General features: G+C 43.4%; 1 protein-coding gene across 1 annotated transcript; it reads right to left on the bottom strand.

Annotated features, from left to right (window-relative positions):
* Positions 1-10383: 10383 nt before the first annotated feature.
* LOC147902398 (alcohol dehydrogenase 1-like) lies at positions 10384-13549 on the bottom strand. The gene is made up of 10 exons (XM_087373140.1): positions 13210-13549; positions 12789-12925; positions 12500-12546; positions 11933-12255; positions 11648-11730; positions 11460-11535; positions 11294-11355; positions 11117-11212; positions 10801-10962; positions 10384-10608 (listed from the first exon to the last, which is right to left on the bottom strand). Exons 1-10 carry the CDS (start codon positions 13475-13477, stop codon positions 10498-10500), a joined length of 1365 nt encoding a protein of 454 aa, XP_087229266.1. The 5' UTR covers positions 13478-13549; the 3' UTR covers positions 10384-10497.
* Between the last annotated feature and the right edge of the window lie 2395 nt (positions 13550-15944).

Genomic DNA, 15944 nt, shown 5'->3' with positions numbered 1-15944 from the left:
GACTATAGATTTTGGAAGCTCCCCTGAGTCCTAAAGTACGTGTGCTTGCATATTCAGCCTCCAACTCTAAGTGAACCTGGTACTTGTTGGAGACATCCTCGAATGGTGCCATGACTAAAGGAGTGTAGAGAAGGAGAAGGTGTGGAGATGCAGGCTTGAAGGAGCAGCATGCAGGAAGAGGGAGGGCGAGGAGGAGGAGGGATGCGGGAGGGAGGACTAGTAGTTGAAGAGGAGCAAAGGGGGGTAGACGAGCAGGTGTGGAGGGTGAGGAGGAGTAGGCATGGAGGAGGAGGGAGGGAGGAGGGAGGAGCAGGAGGGAGGGGGAGGAGGAGTAGCAGTGGGGGAGGAGGGAGGGGGAGGGGAGGAGGAGTAGGCAAATTTTCAGATAGAACAAAAGCATTCCAAAGTCTTTTGGGTATGCGATAGATTCACTGTAGGTGGATCGGTGTATAGAGTTTTGGGGCTAGATTTCATAATGGGCTTTTGGTTGTGTCTGCACTCTGCACTTAAATTTGAGCTCCTTGTCTTTTTCAATTTTTGCCCAAATGGCAAATTGAGCTGCAACATCTACTTTCTCGTCGTCATAGATAGCTGTAGTAGCAAGCAGGAACATTTGATCTATCCATGACCTGGGCAATGGCAAATAGCATTCTCTACATAGGGATTTTGCATGCAGAAACACCCCAAAGCAAAAAATGTGCACAGGGTGGTAGCATGTGTTAGATATGCTCAATGCCCCACCCTCCTGGTAACCACCAGTGGTCCAAGGTGCTCAAGTTGTAAGGCCCCCATATGAGGAGAAGCCATGTGTGAGCCCCGGACACTGGATGATCCTGACTTGCATGTTAGATGGGGTCTATCAATGAGACTATTGATGGTAGAAAGGTGACACATGTGGGAGCCCCTTATTCTTGCTGGGGCCTGGGGGCCAGCTGGTGGCCCCTAGCTAGGGGGTCCCATGGGAATATTCCCTGAATATTCCATGGATGACTAGTCGGTTCCACCGACTAGGTTGACTGGTCGGCTCCACCGACTAGGTCGACTGGTGACTCCACCGACTACGTTGATCTGACTATTGTCCTCATAGTAAAGAGGCAACCTCCCCAGTCCATTGTATCAAATCAGTTCAAATCAGATCAGATCTTCCAACTAGTAGCTCTTCACCTAGTATCTATCTAGATCGCCATCTAAGCTCCACTGTGGGAGCACACGGGTGGACGGAGCCATCATCTGTACTACATCACTATTGAAGGAAAAGTTTGTTCCTCTCTAGTTTGTTGTGTACTCTCTATTCTTTGTTCAATTTTTGATCCGTTGCGCCGTGTAATTTAATAGCACGCAAGCCATCAGATCATGCAGTCATCTCGCAGTCATCTATGATGGAGGTATGGCAGACCATGCATTTCGGACTCTGCTGCATAGTAGGATGGGCATCCGATTTAACTATTGTGGCCGTCAATACCACAGTCTTGCTCTGTAAATGATGAAGTTGCTTCTTGATTCATTCCTCCCTCATCCTAAGGCTACATATGTTCTCCTTCATCTCCTCCACTCTTTGCTCACTTTGTGCAAGAGATTCATGTGAATCCCTTAGCATCTGTTGAAGCTACTTAAATTGCTCAAAAACAACAAGATGGGCTATTTTCAAGACTTATACTCTAGTTTGGAAATCTCTTAGGATGACGGACTGCTTTGCAAAACTATCAAAAGCCACAGCAAGCTCATGCACAGCCCTATTGTAATCTTGTTGTAGGGTCTTGTAGCTTACTCTTTGGACTTCCAATAGTGTTTTAAAGAAAAAAACCTCACCATGGCTATTGTAACTTGCTCCACTGTGGCTACTCTCTACATCCTTCTTGGCCTGGAGAGCTACTTGTATTCTCCACCCCAGCTGCTCTCTGTCCCATTATTCGTGGCCTTGAATCTCTCTTGTAGTTCTTACATCACCTTTTTTGTTTCCGCATTCTCCCTTTTCAGCTCCTCCATCATCTGGTCTTTTTCAATGTTCAATGCGTTTTGCATTTTGCAGAGCCGTTTGTAAAGACCCTCCTTTTTGGCTCTCTGAGCTTCAAGCTCCTTTCGCATCATTGCTAGCTCCTTGTCTGCGATGTCCCCATCACTTATTACATCTTCAAGCCTATCTTGGAGCTCCTTCATGTGCTTCTTTGCTTCTTCTCTTCTATGCCTTTCCATGTCGACCATTTTTGTAGCGGCCTCAGCTTGCTCTTGTGCTTGCAAGGCCCTCGCTTGTGCCTCCTCTACATTGGTTCTGCACCTTCCCTAAGAATTTTATAAAGTTACACTGCCTTTGCTACATCGGTGGCTTTCTCTTATAGGAAAGTCACGTTCTCAGACATCTGCTTATCGTATTGCTAAAAAATCCCTTTGAGGGTAGATGCCATCAGGTGCATTGCAACTCCAGCGGACTAAAATGAAAATTAGGATGTGCCATCCACGCAATTCTTTAGGTTGGTTAACACGCTCTTGGAGATCTCCCTTGAGAAAGATACATCACGTCCTTTTAGTTGCTCTACTATTGCTTGAACTTACCAGAACTTCACGGTTCCTCTCATATCAAGAAAGAAGTGAATGGTCTTCTTCAGCACATCTTGGAGGTCTATTGGCAAGCTAGAAAGCTTGACTCCACCATCTCTACTAATCTGAGCGTTGGGGTATACATCTAGAATATCCTGTCTCTTCCACTGCTTCTCAAAGAAGTGTGCTTGCAAACTGCCTCTAGAAATTCCTAGAGCATTTTCAATCACGCTTTTAGTGATGGTGGTAATCTTCTGACCTTGATAGGCTAGTTGCCCTCCTTCACGTTCACCTCCTATAGCAACTTGGTGAAGTTTTTGAGAGCATCCAAATTGGGCTTTTGAAGAGCGAGAGAGGAGTCCCATATGTCACAATTTCAAGATCTGGGGAGGAGAGGCTCTCGCACTGTACTGCAGAGGGGGAGGAAAGATTGTGTGAGGAGCTTTTGGACTGTGTAGGGTGCATTACGAGAGAAGATAGAAGTTGCAAGGAAAGGGGAAAAGAGATAGAAATGGTCGAGAGGGATAGAAGATGAAACAGTGAAGGAAATTGAATAGTGGAGGCTTGAGTTTGTAATCTAAGTGCAAGGGAGAAAGAAACGGTCGAAAGGGATAGAAGACAAATTAGTTAAGGGAATGGAATAGCGGAGGCTTAAGTTTGTAGCCAACTACACTGTCAAGGTGAGAGCTACCACAGTGGTTGGCCCGAATTTTGTTTAATTTGAGAAGGCAGTACTACCTTTCATGGTAATGAGTGATTAGAGGTGGTGGCATCTAGGATTCCCAACCATGCCTGTGGTGGTGGCTAAGACCCCCGGGCTGGTAGCTGATTACCAACCACTGCAGTGGCCCACAATTACTCACCTTTCAGTTACCACCATCGAGCTTGCATGCATGATTACTACGAGTGCAGTAAATTACCAGTCACTGGGCTTGCATGCCCAGGAGAGTACTAGAATGCATGGTAATGAGTGATTAGAGGTGATTACACTTCATGATTTACTTTTGTGGGAATTACTGCTCGATGGTGGTTGCTCTCATCAGCCACGCCTGTCATGGCTACAATTCGACTGGGTTGACAGTTAAAATTACCAGCCATCGCAGTGGCTTGCTCACCCACCACTAGGATTAAGCATGCATGATCACTACGAGTGCAGTAAAATTTACCACTCAATCACTGGGCTCACATGCTCACTAGAGTGCATGGTAATGAGTGATTAGAGGTGATTAGGCTTCATTATTTACTTTTGTGGGAATTACTCTGGTGGTGGTGGCTCTCATCAGCTATATCTCTCAAGACTATGATTCCACAAGGCTGGTAGCAGTTAAAATTACCAGCCACCGCAGTGGCCTATTCACCCACCATCGGGCTTAAGCAAATGTCTACTATAATGGATGGAACCCTAGGCTCCAGCCACGACGGTGGCTCAAACTTTATAATATATAAGTCCGTGGCATTTGGCATTTTACTACATTGCTCTCATTCGCCCCTCCTCTGCCCCTTTTTTTTTTTTTTGGGCGAACTTGCTCTGCTATTTTGCTCCACACACTCTGCTAGTTTTCTCCACACCCCTCGTCCAGCTCTTTTCTGCCCCTGCTCTACTTTGCTCCCCGCTCCCTCCTCCAACTCTCGTCACTCATCTACTCCCCTACTCATTTGCTGCTCACCCACTCATCTTCACCATGCCTACTACCACCCCCCCTCGATGCTCTGTGATACCAATGTTATCTGCCTTCTCATATAAGGTGATTGAGTTGCACTCACCTAAAGTAGAAATGTTGGCACTAGTGGAGACCCTATGGTTCCCATAGTCGATTCCCCCCATATTTGCAGTCACCACCTTACATGATATGCTCACCTCTGGCCTCTTTATTGCTGTGCTATATGGGTTCCCCTAGACGTCGACAAAGGCCTTAGTATTTTAGAGCAGAGTTCTCTCATCTTGTTGGGGGGGCGCAATCAAAGTCTTGGCAATGTGCATGGTCTTTGGCCTCTCCATCGTCTCCTCCTTTGGGTCCCTAAAACAGTTTAATGCAACTAGCTAGACCGACAGAAATACTGAGTTGTACAAATTCCCTCTTGCTTAGACGAGGCTCATAACCACTCATCAATGGGTGGATGTAATCTTTTCTTAATCTTTTGGCCTTTAAGGCTCTCAACAAATCTTTTGGCTCACTGGAGGTAATGTTTTGGTCTCTAAGGCTTGATGAGTTTTTATTACATTTATGTAATTTCTTTTTGTTCGATTTGAGGCTCTCAGTATGCACTGTTGTTAACTTTTATATTTGAATGGTTATGGTTGCTATCTATAATCTTTTGGCCTTTAATGATATCAACAATTGCCGAGTTTTAATAAATGTAAGATCCTCTGTTCATTTTTTTCTCGGTATAAGTTGTTAATTTTTATATAACTTGTTATCTCCCTGTTATTGGATGTAGATGAACATTGTAATCTCTTTTGCTCAATTTTCACTTGATGAATTCAAAATTTTCCCTCATTTATATTTACTGCAACAAGGACTAAAATATCAGTAAAGCAGGACTACAATCTCCTTGGTTTATGACCAAAATAGTGCTAAAATAGCTCCAACGACCCACCGTTGTGGGTGCATGGAGATACATCTAGAAAAATACAATTAAACTTTTAAAAAATGTAATTGACGATATGGCGCCCCTCTAGGGGCAAGGGCCATATCGACATGCATTATACAATATCCAAGATGCCATTGGACAGAAATGGCATGTCGATATGGCCCTTGCCCCTAAAGGGGACCCCTCAAGGGCCATATCGTCAATTGCATTTTGCTTAGTTGCACAAGGAAATACATTTTCCTTGGTACACAAATATATAACTCCAAGAACTAGCGCGGTGGTTGTCAAAGATCTCCTTCTGCTTGCTAGCGCACTGGTTGTCATAGAACTCCTCCTGTATTATGTAAAAATATGTAACAGGGCTATAACTCCAAAACCAGTGCGGTGGTCTCTCCAAGACAACCTTGAATTCTGGGCGATGATAGGTCATCAGGCCACAGACTGCGCTAAGCCGATGCTCAAAATAATAGATTACGTCTTATTATTATGCCAAAAACTAGCACGGTGGTCTCTCCAAGCCAACCTATGATTTGCATGAGCAAAGGCTACGGCAAAAGGCTGCACGATGACAGGTGGTCACACCCGAGACTGCGCTGCGGCGGTGTTTAGAATGATAGTTTGCATCTCATTATTACGCCAAGAACTAGTGCGGTGGTCTCTCCAAGCCAACCTTCAATTTTAATGATCTGTATGGGTGCGGTGCCCAGTGACAGGTGGCAAAGCTACGGCAAAAGACTACATGATGATAAGTGGTCAGGCGGCTTAGGCGAGAGATTGGGTTGCGTGAAGCAGTGTAGAGATGCACGATGTAGTGTAGAGCTATCGTGTGTCAGGATATGCGGCGTTTAGAATAAATAGATTGCATCTCATTATTATGCCAGTGCGCCGTCATGACGTCGGGAAAATTTTTGGCGAGAGCATGGGTCCGATCAAAATTCAAATATTCACCCAGGAGCTCATCATGTCATGACCCCAAAATGGCCCCAAAAATAGTTCTGTGATTGGCTACATCCAAGCAAACGTTGACCCGATTGTAGCTCAGCTACCTCTCCATCTTCATGCTCTACTCATGGATCATTGTCAAAGTGTAGCAAACAGTTTTTGCCCTACCCTCACACATGTCATTTGGGATTTAATCCCATAAGCACACATGGGCTTGTGTAGCCCTTGTATATAATGTCACTTGAAACTCTCTCTCATATCCATCCATGGAGTTTTTTGGAGGAGAGAGAGGCATGTATGGTGAGGAGGCCAGGGATTGGGACCCCCCACAGTCGGTGATCCTTGAGGTCCATGTGGTAGCCATGCAAGATGCCAACATGGTATTAGAGTAGGTGTTCCCTATAGGACTGCGGTTGATTTTGGCATGGCCTCCATGTGAAAAACACATGGCAGTCAGAGGACTAGTTGGTGGTGAATTTTCATGACCCTGCAGTGACTTGTGGCATGATTTGAGTGTGGCAATAGTGACGGCTCGTGAAGAGGGATGTGACTATGGCTTCCTATGATCTTTGGCAGGCAGCATTCCATGGTCAGGCTAGCCTTTGATCGGCTCATGCGGACTTAAGTTTGTCTCTCATGGCCTTGTTGGTCAGCCCCACCTTAATTTGGTTCGGAGTTACCTTATGTTTGATTAGTTCTACCTCAGGGGTTTGTCCACAGGGGGGTGTTGGATGTCATGGCCTTTCGACCTTGGCTAAAGTGGAGCTTGATTAATTGGCAAAGTGTGAGTAGTCAACATGTGTCATTTGGGATCTAATCCCCTAAGCACATATGGGCTTATGTAGATCTTGTATATACAAATTCACATGAAAATCTATCCTTAGTTGCTGTAATTTATGCATCAAGGCTCCCCGTGATGATTAAATCATCTGCATAAGTGATCACAAGCACTATTTTTGCTCCCTCTTGCTTCACATATAGTGGGCTATCAGCCTGATTGTTTGAAGTGCATATTCAGCAAGGTTTTACTCATTCTTTTGTACCAAGCTCTTGGAGATTGCTTCAGCCCATACAAGGATTTCCTTAACTTGCAGACATGCATAGGATATTTGGGATATATATACCCTTCGGGCTGGTGTGTATAAACATCCTCATTAAGTGTACCATTCAAGAAAGAATTTTTGACATCCATTTGATATAACTTGGAACATAAAAGCATGCTTGCCAAAGCAATCACGGTTCGTATGGTGGTCATGTTTACCACTGGGCTGAATGTTTCATCATAGTTCAACCCATATGTTTGGGCATGCCCTTTTGCAACTAACCTTGCCTTGTATCTCTCCACACTTTCATCCAATTTGTATTTCACTTTACAGACCCATTTGCATCCAATAGCTTTCTTTCCTTCTTCTTTTTTAATTTTTTGTTTTGCTTTCTTTCCTTTTGGGAGTTTGACAAGTGTCCAAGTGTTGTTCTTATCCAAGACATCCATTTCTTGATCCATGGCATCCCTCTAATTTGAATGTTTTATAGCCTCGTCAAAACTTGAGGGCTCAACATGTTGCAATTTGCTAACCATGTATGCATAATGCATCTTTATAAAACCATTGTAAGTCAATCTATCAATGGGGTGTCTCACCCTTTCCAATCTTCCTAAGGGCTGTGTATTTGCCATTGACTTTCTAGCATGTGGAAGAACATACTTTGAAGGATGCTTGGTCTCTTGAGCCTTCACAAGCTGTTAAGCACTCTCTTCATCACTATTTGCATCCTCAACACTCTCTCCACTCAGAGCGTAGCACCTGGGAGCAGTTCATTTTCATGATCAATGGTAGAGACCCGTGGAGGGAGCCAGATGTTGTGATGGCCCTGACATCACTTTACTTGAGGGTCTAGATTGCTGTAATTTCATCTTTTCAACCTTTGCCACGTGCTCATCCTCTACAACAATTGGTTTGGGCTGATACCATGCTTCAAGCTCACTAAACTATCCCAGCTTTCATATACTTGTCTAGTGATGGGATCATAGCATTGATATCCCTTTCTCTCAACTTGGTATCCCAAATATACACATTGGATAGCCCTTGGCTCCAATTTCTTCCTTATCTCACTTGGCACATGCACCTAACGAACATAGCCAAACACTTTCAAATAAGCCAAGGTTGGCTTGTACCCATAAAGATTTTTAAAAGGTGTCAACCCATGTATGGCATCTGTGGGTGTTATATTCATGATATACACGGTTTTATGTACTGCTTCAGCCCAAAAATTCAATGGCATATTCATCTCATCCATCATAGCTCTAGCCATGTCACCAACTACTCTATTCCTTTTTGACAATGGGGTTTTGTTGAGGAGTGTATCTACAAGTGACCCACCTCTCAATGCCTTGAGCATATAGAAACTCCTCAAATTCATAGGATGTATATTCTCCACCATTGTCCGTATGAAAGCACTTGATATACTTGATATAACACCCAAGCTCCTTCTTTATCATTCTTTTGAATTGTCAAAACACTTGAAAGGCATCACTTTTGGCTTTCAAAAAATAGACCATGGCATCTGGCTATAATAATGTATAACAGTGAAGTAATATCTTGCTCCCTCGGGTGTTGTATGATCAATTGGTCCCCAAATATCTGAGTGAACTATTTCCAAAGGGTACTTTTTCATTCACCCCCTCTTTGGAAATGGCAAGTTGTACAAGGCCTTCACACCCATGCCTTAAAGACACAATGTCATGAACTCTCTATACTCTATATCCATGCCTCTATATGACATCTATACAGCAACACAAATCACATTATGACTATAAAATTAATGAAATGTATACATAGTAACACAATGATTAATAAAGAGTAAACTTTTGAATTTTGAACTCTTTTTGTAATCTTTTTTAGTAATGAAAAAATAAGTACCTCACCATGTTTGAATATTATATGGTAGCCTTGTGTGAGCAATCGCTAAATCAAGTCGTGGAAGTTTCTTCTTGGGCAAATGATTAAGTAGAGCTTCAAATGCATTATCTCTTACAACATATGGCCTTGTCCATCTAAAATAGTGATCTTATTCTAATAGATATTGATAGGCTCTTTTATGCCCAAGCAAGGGGAATGTACCTTGGAGCTAGAAGGTCAAAGACAAGAACAGCTTAAAGAGATATGGAGTGGAGATCCCCAACACATTAAGAAGGGGTATACTCTTGTAGCAACATTGGCATAGGATGATCATTGCAAGCAATCATTTTGGATTGATAAAGTCATTTGATTATTGCAGAAGGAAGAAAATTGAGAAAATATATTGGCTATCACAGTACATTGATATAAAACGATCATGAAGATGCTAGCTTCAAAGGAAAATATAGCTTGGAAGTTATAAGTGAGGTATAAGGAAGATAAAGGAAAAGGAAATAGTACTAGTACACTTGGTCTTGATGAAGTGAACATGCTTATATGTGAAATCACTCTTACAAAAGACACAAATTTAATAATAAATATTCTCGAGGACAAAATTCCATGCTTGTAAGAGAGAGAAGATTGTGAAGGAGGAAAAGAAGTATGCACCAAGCTTGCACCAAGAGTCAAACACAAATTTTGGAGAGTCATGGTCTTCATCTTTAAGAAGGCAATGTTATTTCGGATAGTGCAAAGGGAGATGCTTCTTCCACTTCATCTAGAAATGAAACAAAATGTAACCAATGATAGCGATGCACTAGAAACTTGTGAAGGTAAGTCAAATTGAAAATGTACTAGAAGACTTTTTATTGTTACTTACTAGTGATGACTTTTCAATTGTTTGTTTGATTTTTAAATAAGTTTATGATGACTTTTTGTTGCTACTTACTAGTGATGACTTTTCAATTGTTTGTTTGATTTTTAAAATATAGTTTATGATCTCTTTAGCTCCAATGATAGCACAATTTACTTTCCATTTGAGAAAGATGAAGACTTAGAATTTTGTTTCTTCTAAAAATCATGTCATTTCTTGGATTTCTATGTCATATGTGTTTGGAGAAGTATAGCTTTTTTGGCTCATTAATTCTTTAAGAAGTGACCCTCTTTGAGTGTAATCTTTCAAAGATTACAAACGTTTTCCCTAAGTAGGTAATATTACCCAAATGGTGTTAGTATTAGGTGGGTCCATTTTCATCATTGTCAAACCATATTTTCTCGACATTGGTTGTGAATGAAGAAGTGTCAGAACTGGTTGCATAGCAGAGATTCAATCGGTATGTCTGTCAGAATAATTGCCAATATTAGAGTTACTATTATTATTTATTTTCCAAAACTAGAATCATCTATTAGAAGATTTGAGAAAAATAAAAATTTACTTCGAGATTTGAAGGATGCTAGTGTATATTACAGATCCTTTCAATGTCATCGGTGTAACATCTCAAGGATAATGGACATGGAACTCGTAGCACATAGGTTACATATGCATCATACACCTTAAACTCTTTCCTTCAATCATGAGTCGGAAAGCCTCATTGATTTGAGAGAAGGGAAGCTCCTGCGTGATGAACTCGTCTAGTTGCAACTCCTGAAAACCAAGCAACCAGAAGCTTAGAGATTGAGAACTTTTGAGTCTCTCTCCACATTTGTGCTACTCTATTGATTGAATAGCCCATGGCCACAAAGCTAAGTGGTGGGGGAGATAAGAGACAAGTCTTGATCGAGGCTTGTAGATTACTATTCTAAGTTGAGAGAGAGAGAGAGAGAGAGAGAGAGAGACCTTCTTCATGTACATCTCCACAATGTTTGGAAGTTCTGATTTTGGTTTTATCCCACCAAAGAACGCTCCGGTCAGAGTTCTACTAAACAGGAAAAGGTTCGGATGTACAACCATGTTACTGCTCTCGCCCTCCACGCCGCATATGACGGATACTCCCCATCCCTAGGGGCACACATCAATATACCATTGCCATCAGTGTTTGGTAGCTGATACACAAATTTACTACTTCGCAAATCCTAACTTTCTAGGACAATGTTGAGATCACTGAACAACCGATGCGTCGATGTCGATAGGTTAGGGCAGGACGATTGCTTACGTCGTGGATGCTGAGAAGCGCTGTCTCCGCTAACTTGGCACTTCCAACACACTCAAAGCTATAATCAACTCCACCATCTGTCATGTCCCGAATAACCTGCCACATTCAAGACAACAATTACTTTGAGCTTCCGAATACCAAGGAACAAGGGAAACGAGAAGTTGCACGAGTCTTTACCTCTTCCACTGGTTTTGCATGATCCCGTGGGTTCACAAAGTCCGTCACACCGAAAATCCGTGCTGAAATAAGGAAAAAATCATGGGTCTTAGCAAAGTAGTAAGCCTTTCATTGCATGATGTTACTTTCTTTATAGCATAGTATTCAAATCATTCTATTTTCGGACCTTTTTCGAATTTTGCTGGATTGAGATCCACCCCTATAATGCGGGAAGCACCAGCTACTCTTGCTCCCTCAGCCACCTGCAGTAGAGCAAAACATTTATCTTGCTCTCCCAATGTACTCATTTTGCCACTCTACATTGTGCTCAAACTACAACTTATGCTTTTGTAAAGGGAACATTTATGCACTTACTCCCAGCCCTATCGTGCCCAATCCAAAGATAGCTACAGTCGATCCCTTTTCAACTTTGGCAGCCTTCCAAACAGACCCCAATCCTGTACTCACACAGAACATAAAGAGCATCCAGTGAAATCTCAATTATGCTCTTGCTGTCATTTGGTTTGTCACAAAATTCCATTTGCAACGTCTGCAATTAGGAGGCACGGAAATGAAAGGAGCACTACAGTAGTAAGTGGCTGTAGCTAGCGAGACGCGTCAGGAGAGCGTAAATTTCTACATTGAGCACAGGGCAAGTACCTGTAGTAACACCGCAACTGAGAACACAGATCTTGTCAAGTGGAGCAGCTGGATTAACCTTGACGACATTTCCCTGATCCACCACTGTATACTCACTGAAAGTCGAGCCCATAAAGAAATAGACCGGCTTCCCTCTGCAAGAAAATCGGGTCTTGTTGTCGACGAGCATGACGCCTCTTCCTGTGTCGATCCTACATTTTGTACAGAGGTTGCTTTTGACAGATTTGCAATGAACGCATTGCTGACATTCCCCGGTAAATATGGGGAGAACATGATCCCCTGCTTTCACGTCGGTCACACCTTCGCCAACGCTCTCAACGATACTGCAATATTCAAACTAGGCGGGTGAGTATGTCATATGGGCTGTAGTGGGACTGATCATCAACTAGTAAATGGCATGCACAATTTGACGCATTCATTTATCCCGATGTTTGTCAATCATGCTTTCCCATGGATGCAAATGAGGGCGTCTACTCTTATTAAATGGGGGGAGAGGGAGGGGGAAAGTGTGTGTGTGTGTGTGTGCGCGCGCGCGCGCGAGAGAGAGAGAGAGAGAGAGAGATGTACCCAGCAGCTTCATGCCCAAAAATACGTGGGAAAATGCCTAGCTTCGGCTGCAGCGCACAAATTCAGATGGTCAAACGTCGCCTAACATATGAAACTATGAGAGATTAAGGTAGATTTCTCTCCTCCGCTCTCTTCAACCTTAAAGACATTGAACATATGTCGAATTCTAGAGAAAATGGTACAAAGAAGGATGGAAGACAGAGGAGACGATTTATTTGCGAAGATAAGTCGGAAGCAGGCCTAAGCATTGTTTGCAATGAGCTGTGGTGTTTGTAATAATGTTACTGACCTTGTCCTTCCAAAAGGTCACATCGGTGAGGCAAAGTGAGGTGTAGAGAATTTTGATGCGGACTTCACCAGCCTGGGGTGGATCGACTTGTATATCTTCGAGGACAAGAGGCTCATTTGGCGCCCAGCAAACAGCAGCTAGCATCATCATTTCAGTGAGAATGGAGTCAGCTGCGTCCATGTCATTTGAACCGATGCAAACCAAATATCCATTCTTTGCAATTCATGCGGTTCTCTCCCTCTCTCCCTTTCTCTCTTTCTCTCTCTCTCACTCACACACATACACACGCGCGCGCACATGACAGTGCAATATATTTGTGATCATCATGCGAGAGAGGGCGGGTGCGTGATCTTAGAGAGTAAATGGAGTTTGCTTTGTAGATGCGCAGAAGGAAAGTCGAACAACCCAAAAGAAGTGAGACCTTTGCAAGTGATGACTTGTCCGGCTGTGGACGCGGCTGCCATGTGTACTTCGGCCGGCTGAGCGGCAGAGAGTGCGGTCGTGAGAGGGCGTGGATAGGTGGATCTGCGGGTGGCATAAGAAACGGGCGAGCAGGCGATGCGTGGGATGATGGGCTTGGAAAAGAAGAGGGAGCGAGGAGAATTGGCGACGGAGCAAGGAGCCTGGGAATGGGATTGCAGGAGGGGGTTGGAGGACGAGAGCAGGTGGGAAGAGGGAGCGAAAGCCATGGGATCAAAGGGGGGACGTGGATGAGGGAGCTCAAGAGAGGTGAGAGCAGAGTAGTGAGTGCGAAGGTGCAAGGCTTGTACGTGAGCCGAGCAGAGTTGAAGTGGTAATGGCTTATATACTAGTAGTAGAGGAAGAGGAAACCCACAGTTGTGTGTTTTGCAAAACTGCTACCCGCCGCCCATCAAACCACCTCTTGACTCTAGGTTTTTGGTATGAACAATGGGCTATGGAGCCCAAGGCCCACCATCCTCTTTCTTTGTACACATCTCTCTCTCTCTCTCTCTCTCTCTCTCTCTCTCTTTCATTCTCTCTCTCATCAACCTCTCTGTTAGCACTCCTTCCAGGCATCCGCTCTACTAACATTTTTGGCCTGCCCGGAGGGAGAGGCTATAGTAATCGTTTTGCACTCTCAAAGATGATAAATTTCCTATCTGGGGCTTGGCTGGGTGGCAGAATTTGACTGGTGGTGGATTTTCTTTGTTGACTCGTGCAAACGGGTGATTGGCTATCCACCGTTGCTATTTTTGTCCTATGTGTTTGCTATTTTTGTCCCCCTTTCTCTCTCTCTCTCTTCTTCTTCTTCTTGCTTGCTATTTTTGTCCCCATTTTTTTCTCCCCCTTTCTCTCTCTCCCCTTGCTATTTTTGTCCCCATTCTTTTCTCCCTCTTTCTCTCTCTCTCTCCCCTTCTTGGCCTGGCCGTAGGAAAGGCTATAGTAATCAGTTGGTTTTGGTGGAGATGATAAAATGCTATTTTTGGCATGCTAGTTTTTGTCCTCATTTAATTGGTGCTTGCTATTTTTGTCCCCATGTTTTTCTCCCCCTTTCTCTCTCTCTTCTTCTTCTTCTTCTTCTAGGGCAACTATTTTTGTCCTCACCCAATTGGTGCTTGCTATTTTTGTCTCCATTTTTTCCTCCCCCTTTTGCTCTCTCTTCTTCTTCTTCATCTTCTTCCAGTGATTTCTCTTAATTCCTATTGGTTGGGACGTGCCATCTCCACCTTTTCCTCCCTCTTTTTCTCTCCTTACTATTTCACTCCCTACTTTCTATTGGTCCACTCCCTCCTCTCTCTCTCTCTCTCTCTCTCTCTCTCTCTCTCTCTCTCTCTATCGTTTCCCCCCACTCCCAACCTCCACACCTGCCTGATGCAGCCAATTGCTCCTCCTCATTTGCTGTTGCTTCTAGGGCCATAGGGCAGGCCATTTGAATGTCATTCAGCTTGTTCAGAAGTCTTCTTCTACTTCTGCTTCTTCTCACCTTTCAATTTGCCTGGGCAAGGCCTCTTTTATTTTTGAATTTCCACGTATCCTCTCGTTCTCTCTCTCAACTTATTGGCCTGCCCAAGGGAAATGGCTATAGTAATCGTTTTCTTTGTTTTGAGATGATAAAGCTTCTAATTGTGGCTTGCCGGGTGGCCGCGTTGGAGTGGTAGTTTCGTGAATTTTTGGACGCGTGCAAACAAGTGATTGGCTGTCCACCGCTGCCATTTTTGTCCTTTGTTCTTGCTATTTTTGTCCCCCTTTCTATCTCTCTCTTCTTCTTTCCTTGCTTGCTATTTGTGTCCCCATTTTTTTCTCCCCCTTTCTTCTTCTTCTTCTTCTTCTTCTTCTTCTTCTCTCTCAGCTTCCAGGGCAGGCCTCATGAATGATTTTGATCATTCACCTTGTTGTAAAAAGTGTTCTCCCAATCAATTTTGGACTTTCTATTCTTAGCACGTGCTCTCTCTCTCTTCTCTCTCTCCAACGACCCCCCCCCCCCACACACACATCAAGAATAGATCCACTACGTAAAAGTTGAAAAAGGAAGTGTTGTCAACCACATCATGTGCTCCCTTGTTTTTCTCTCAAAAGATAAAGAAATGTTGAGAGAACAAAGGTTTCCGCATCGCTCTAGAAACACTTTCCAAGCTAATTCAGGTCTTACACTAAAGCTTCCCCACTAGACTCGAACTCAAGTAGGCCACTTTTTTCTTCCGTTCTATTCAATCCATTCATTAATTTTCCCTTGTGTGCCCCACTTCTTTCTGGACATCACTTCCAATCTAATCTATTTATGTATGCATTTCAAATTCTAACTCTCCCATACATCTCACCCTAGCCCCTCCTCTATCATAGTTTCATTTTAACCCCATCTCAATGACCACTTTCCAATATTGCCTTCTTTTCACACAAGTTCTTCACAATTCCCGTATGACAAGCCTTTCGCTTTCCTTTGATTTTTCTCCCCTAGCTTTTTCTTCATAATGCACTCCCTTACATTCCTAAGTACCCACATCTCTTTAGTGTAGGACACCCTAAGAGAGTGTAGATTCCACAAGTACTCTCGGCATAGATGATGACAGGGCTTTAAACTTCCTCATAAAGAAGCGCTTCTCTAGAAGAAAGCATGCTAGTCTATGATGTCTATGAAAAACTTGGAAGCGAGCCTTCAACAACTTTGCAATCAATAAAGAATGGCCAAAAGGCTTT

The sequence above is a fragment of the Dipteris shenzhenensis genome, chromosome 4 (assembly GCF_047967505.1).
Source record: "Dipteris shenzhenensis isolate YYH24624 ecotype China chromosome 4, Dip_SZ_1.0, whole genome shotgun sequence".
NCBI lineage: Eukaryota > Viridiplantae > Streptophyta > Polypodiopsida > Gleicheniales > Dipteridaceae > Dipteris > Dipteris shenzhenensis.
The sequence above is the reverse complement of the archived record's forward strand: the minus strand, read 5'-3'. Positions and strand labels throughout refer to the sequence as shown.

Coding starts and splice junctions, on each gene's coding strand:
- LOC147902398 (XM_087373140.1), bottom strand. CDS start 13,477: ATGGCTTTCGCTCCCTCTTCCCACCTGCTCTCGTCCTCCAACCCCCTC. Junction 12,547..12,788: donor TGACCTTTTGGAAGGACAAG/GTCAGTAACATT, acceptor TGTGCGCTGCAG/CCGAAGCTAGGCATTTTCCC. Junction 11,213..11,293: donor ATGCAAAACCAGTGGAAGAG/GTAAAGACTCGT, acceptor TGAATGTGGCAG/GTTATTCGGGACATGACAGA.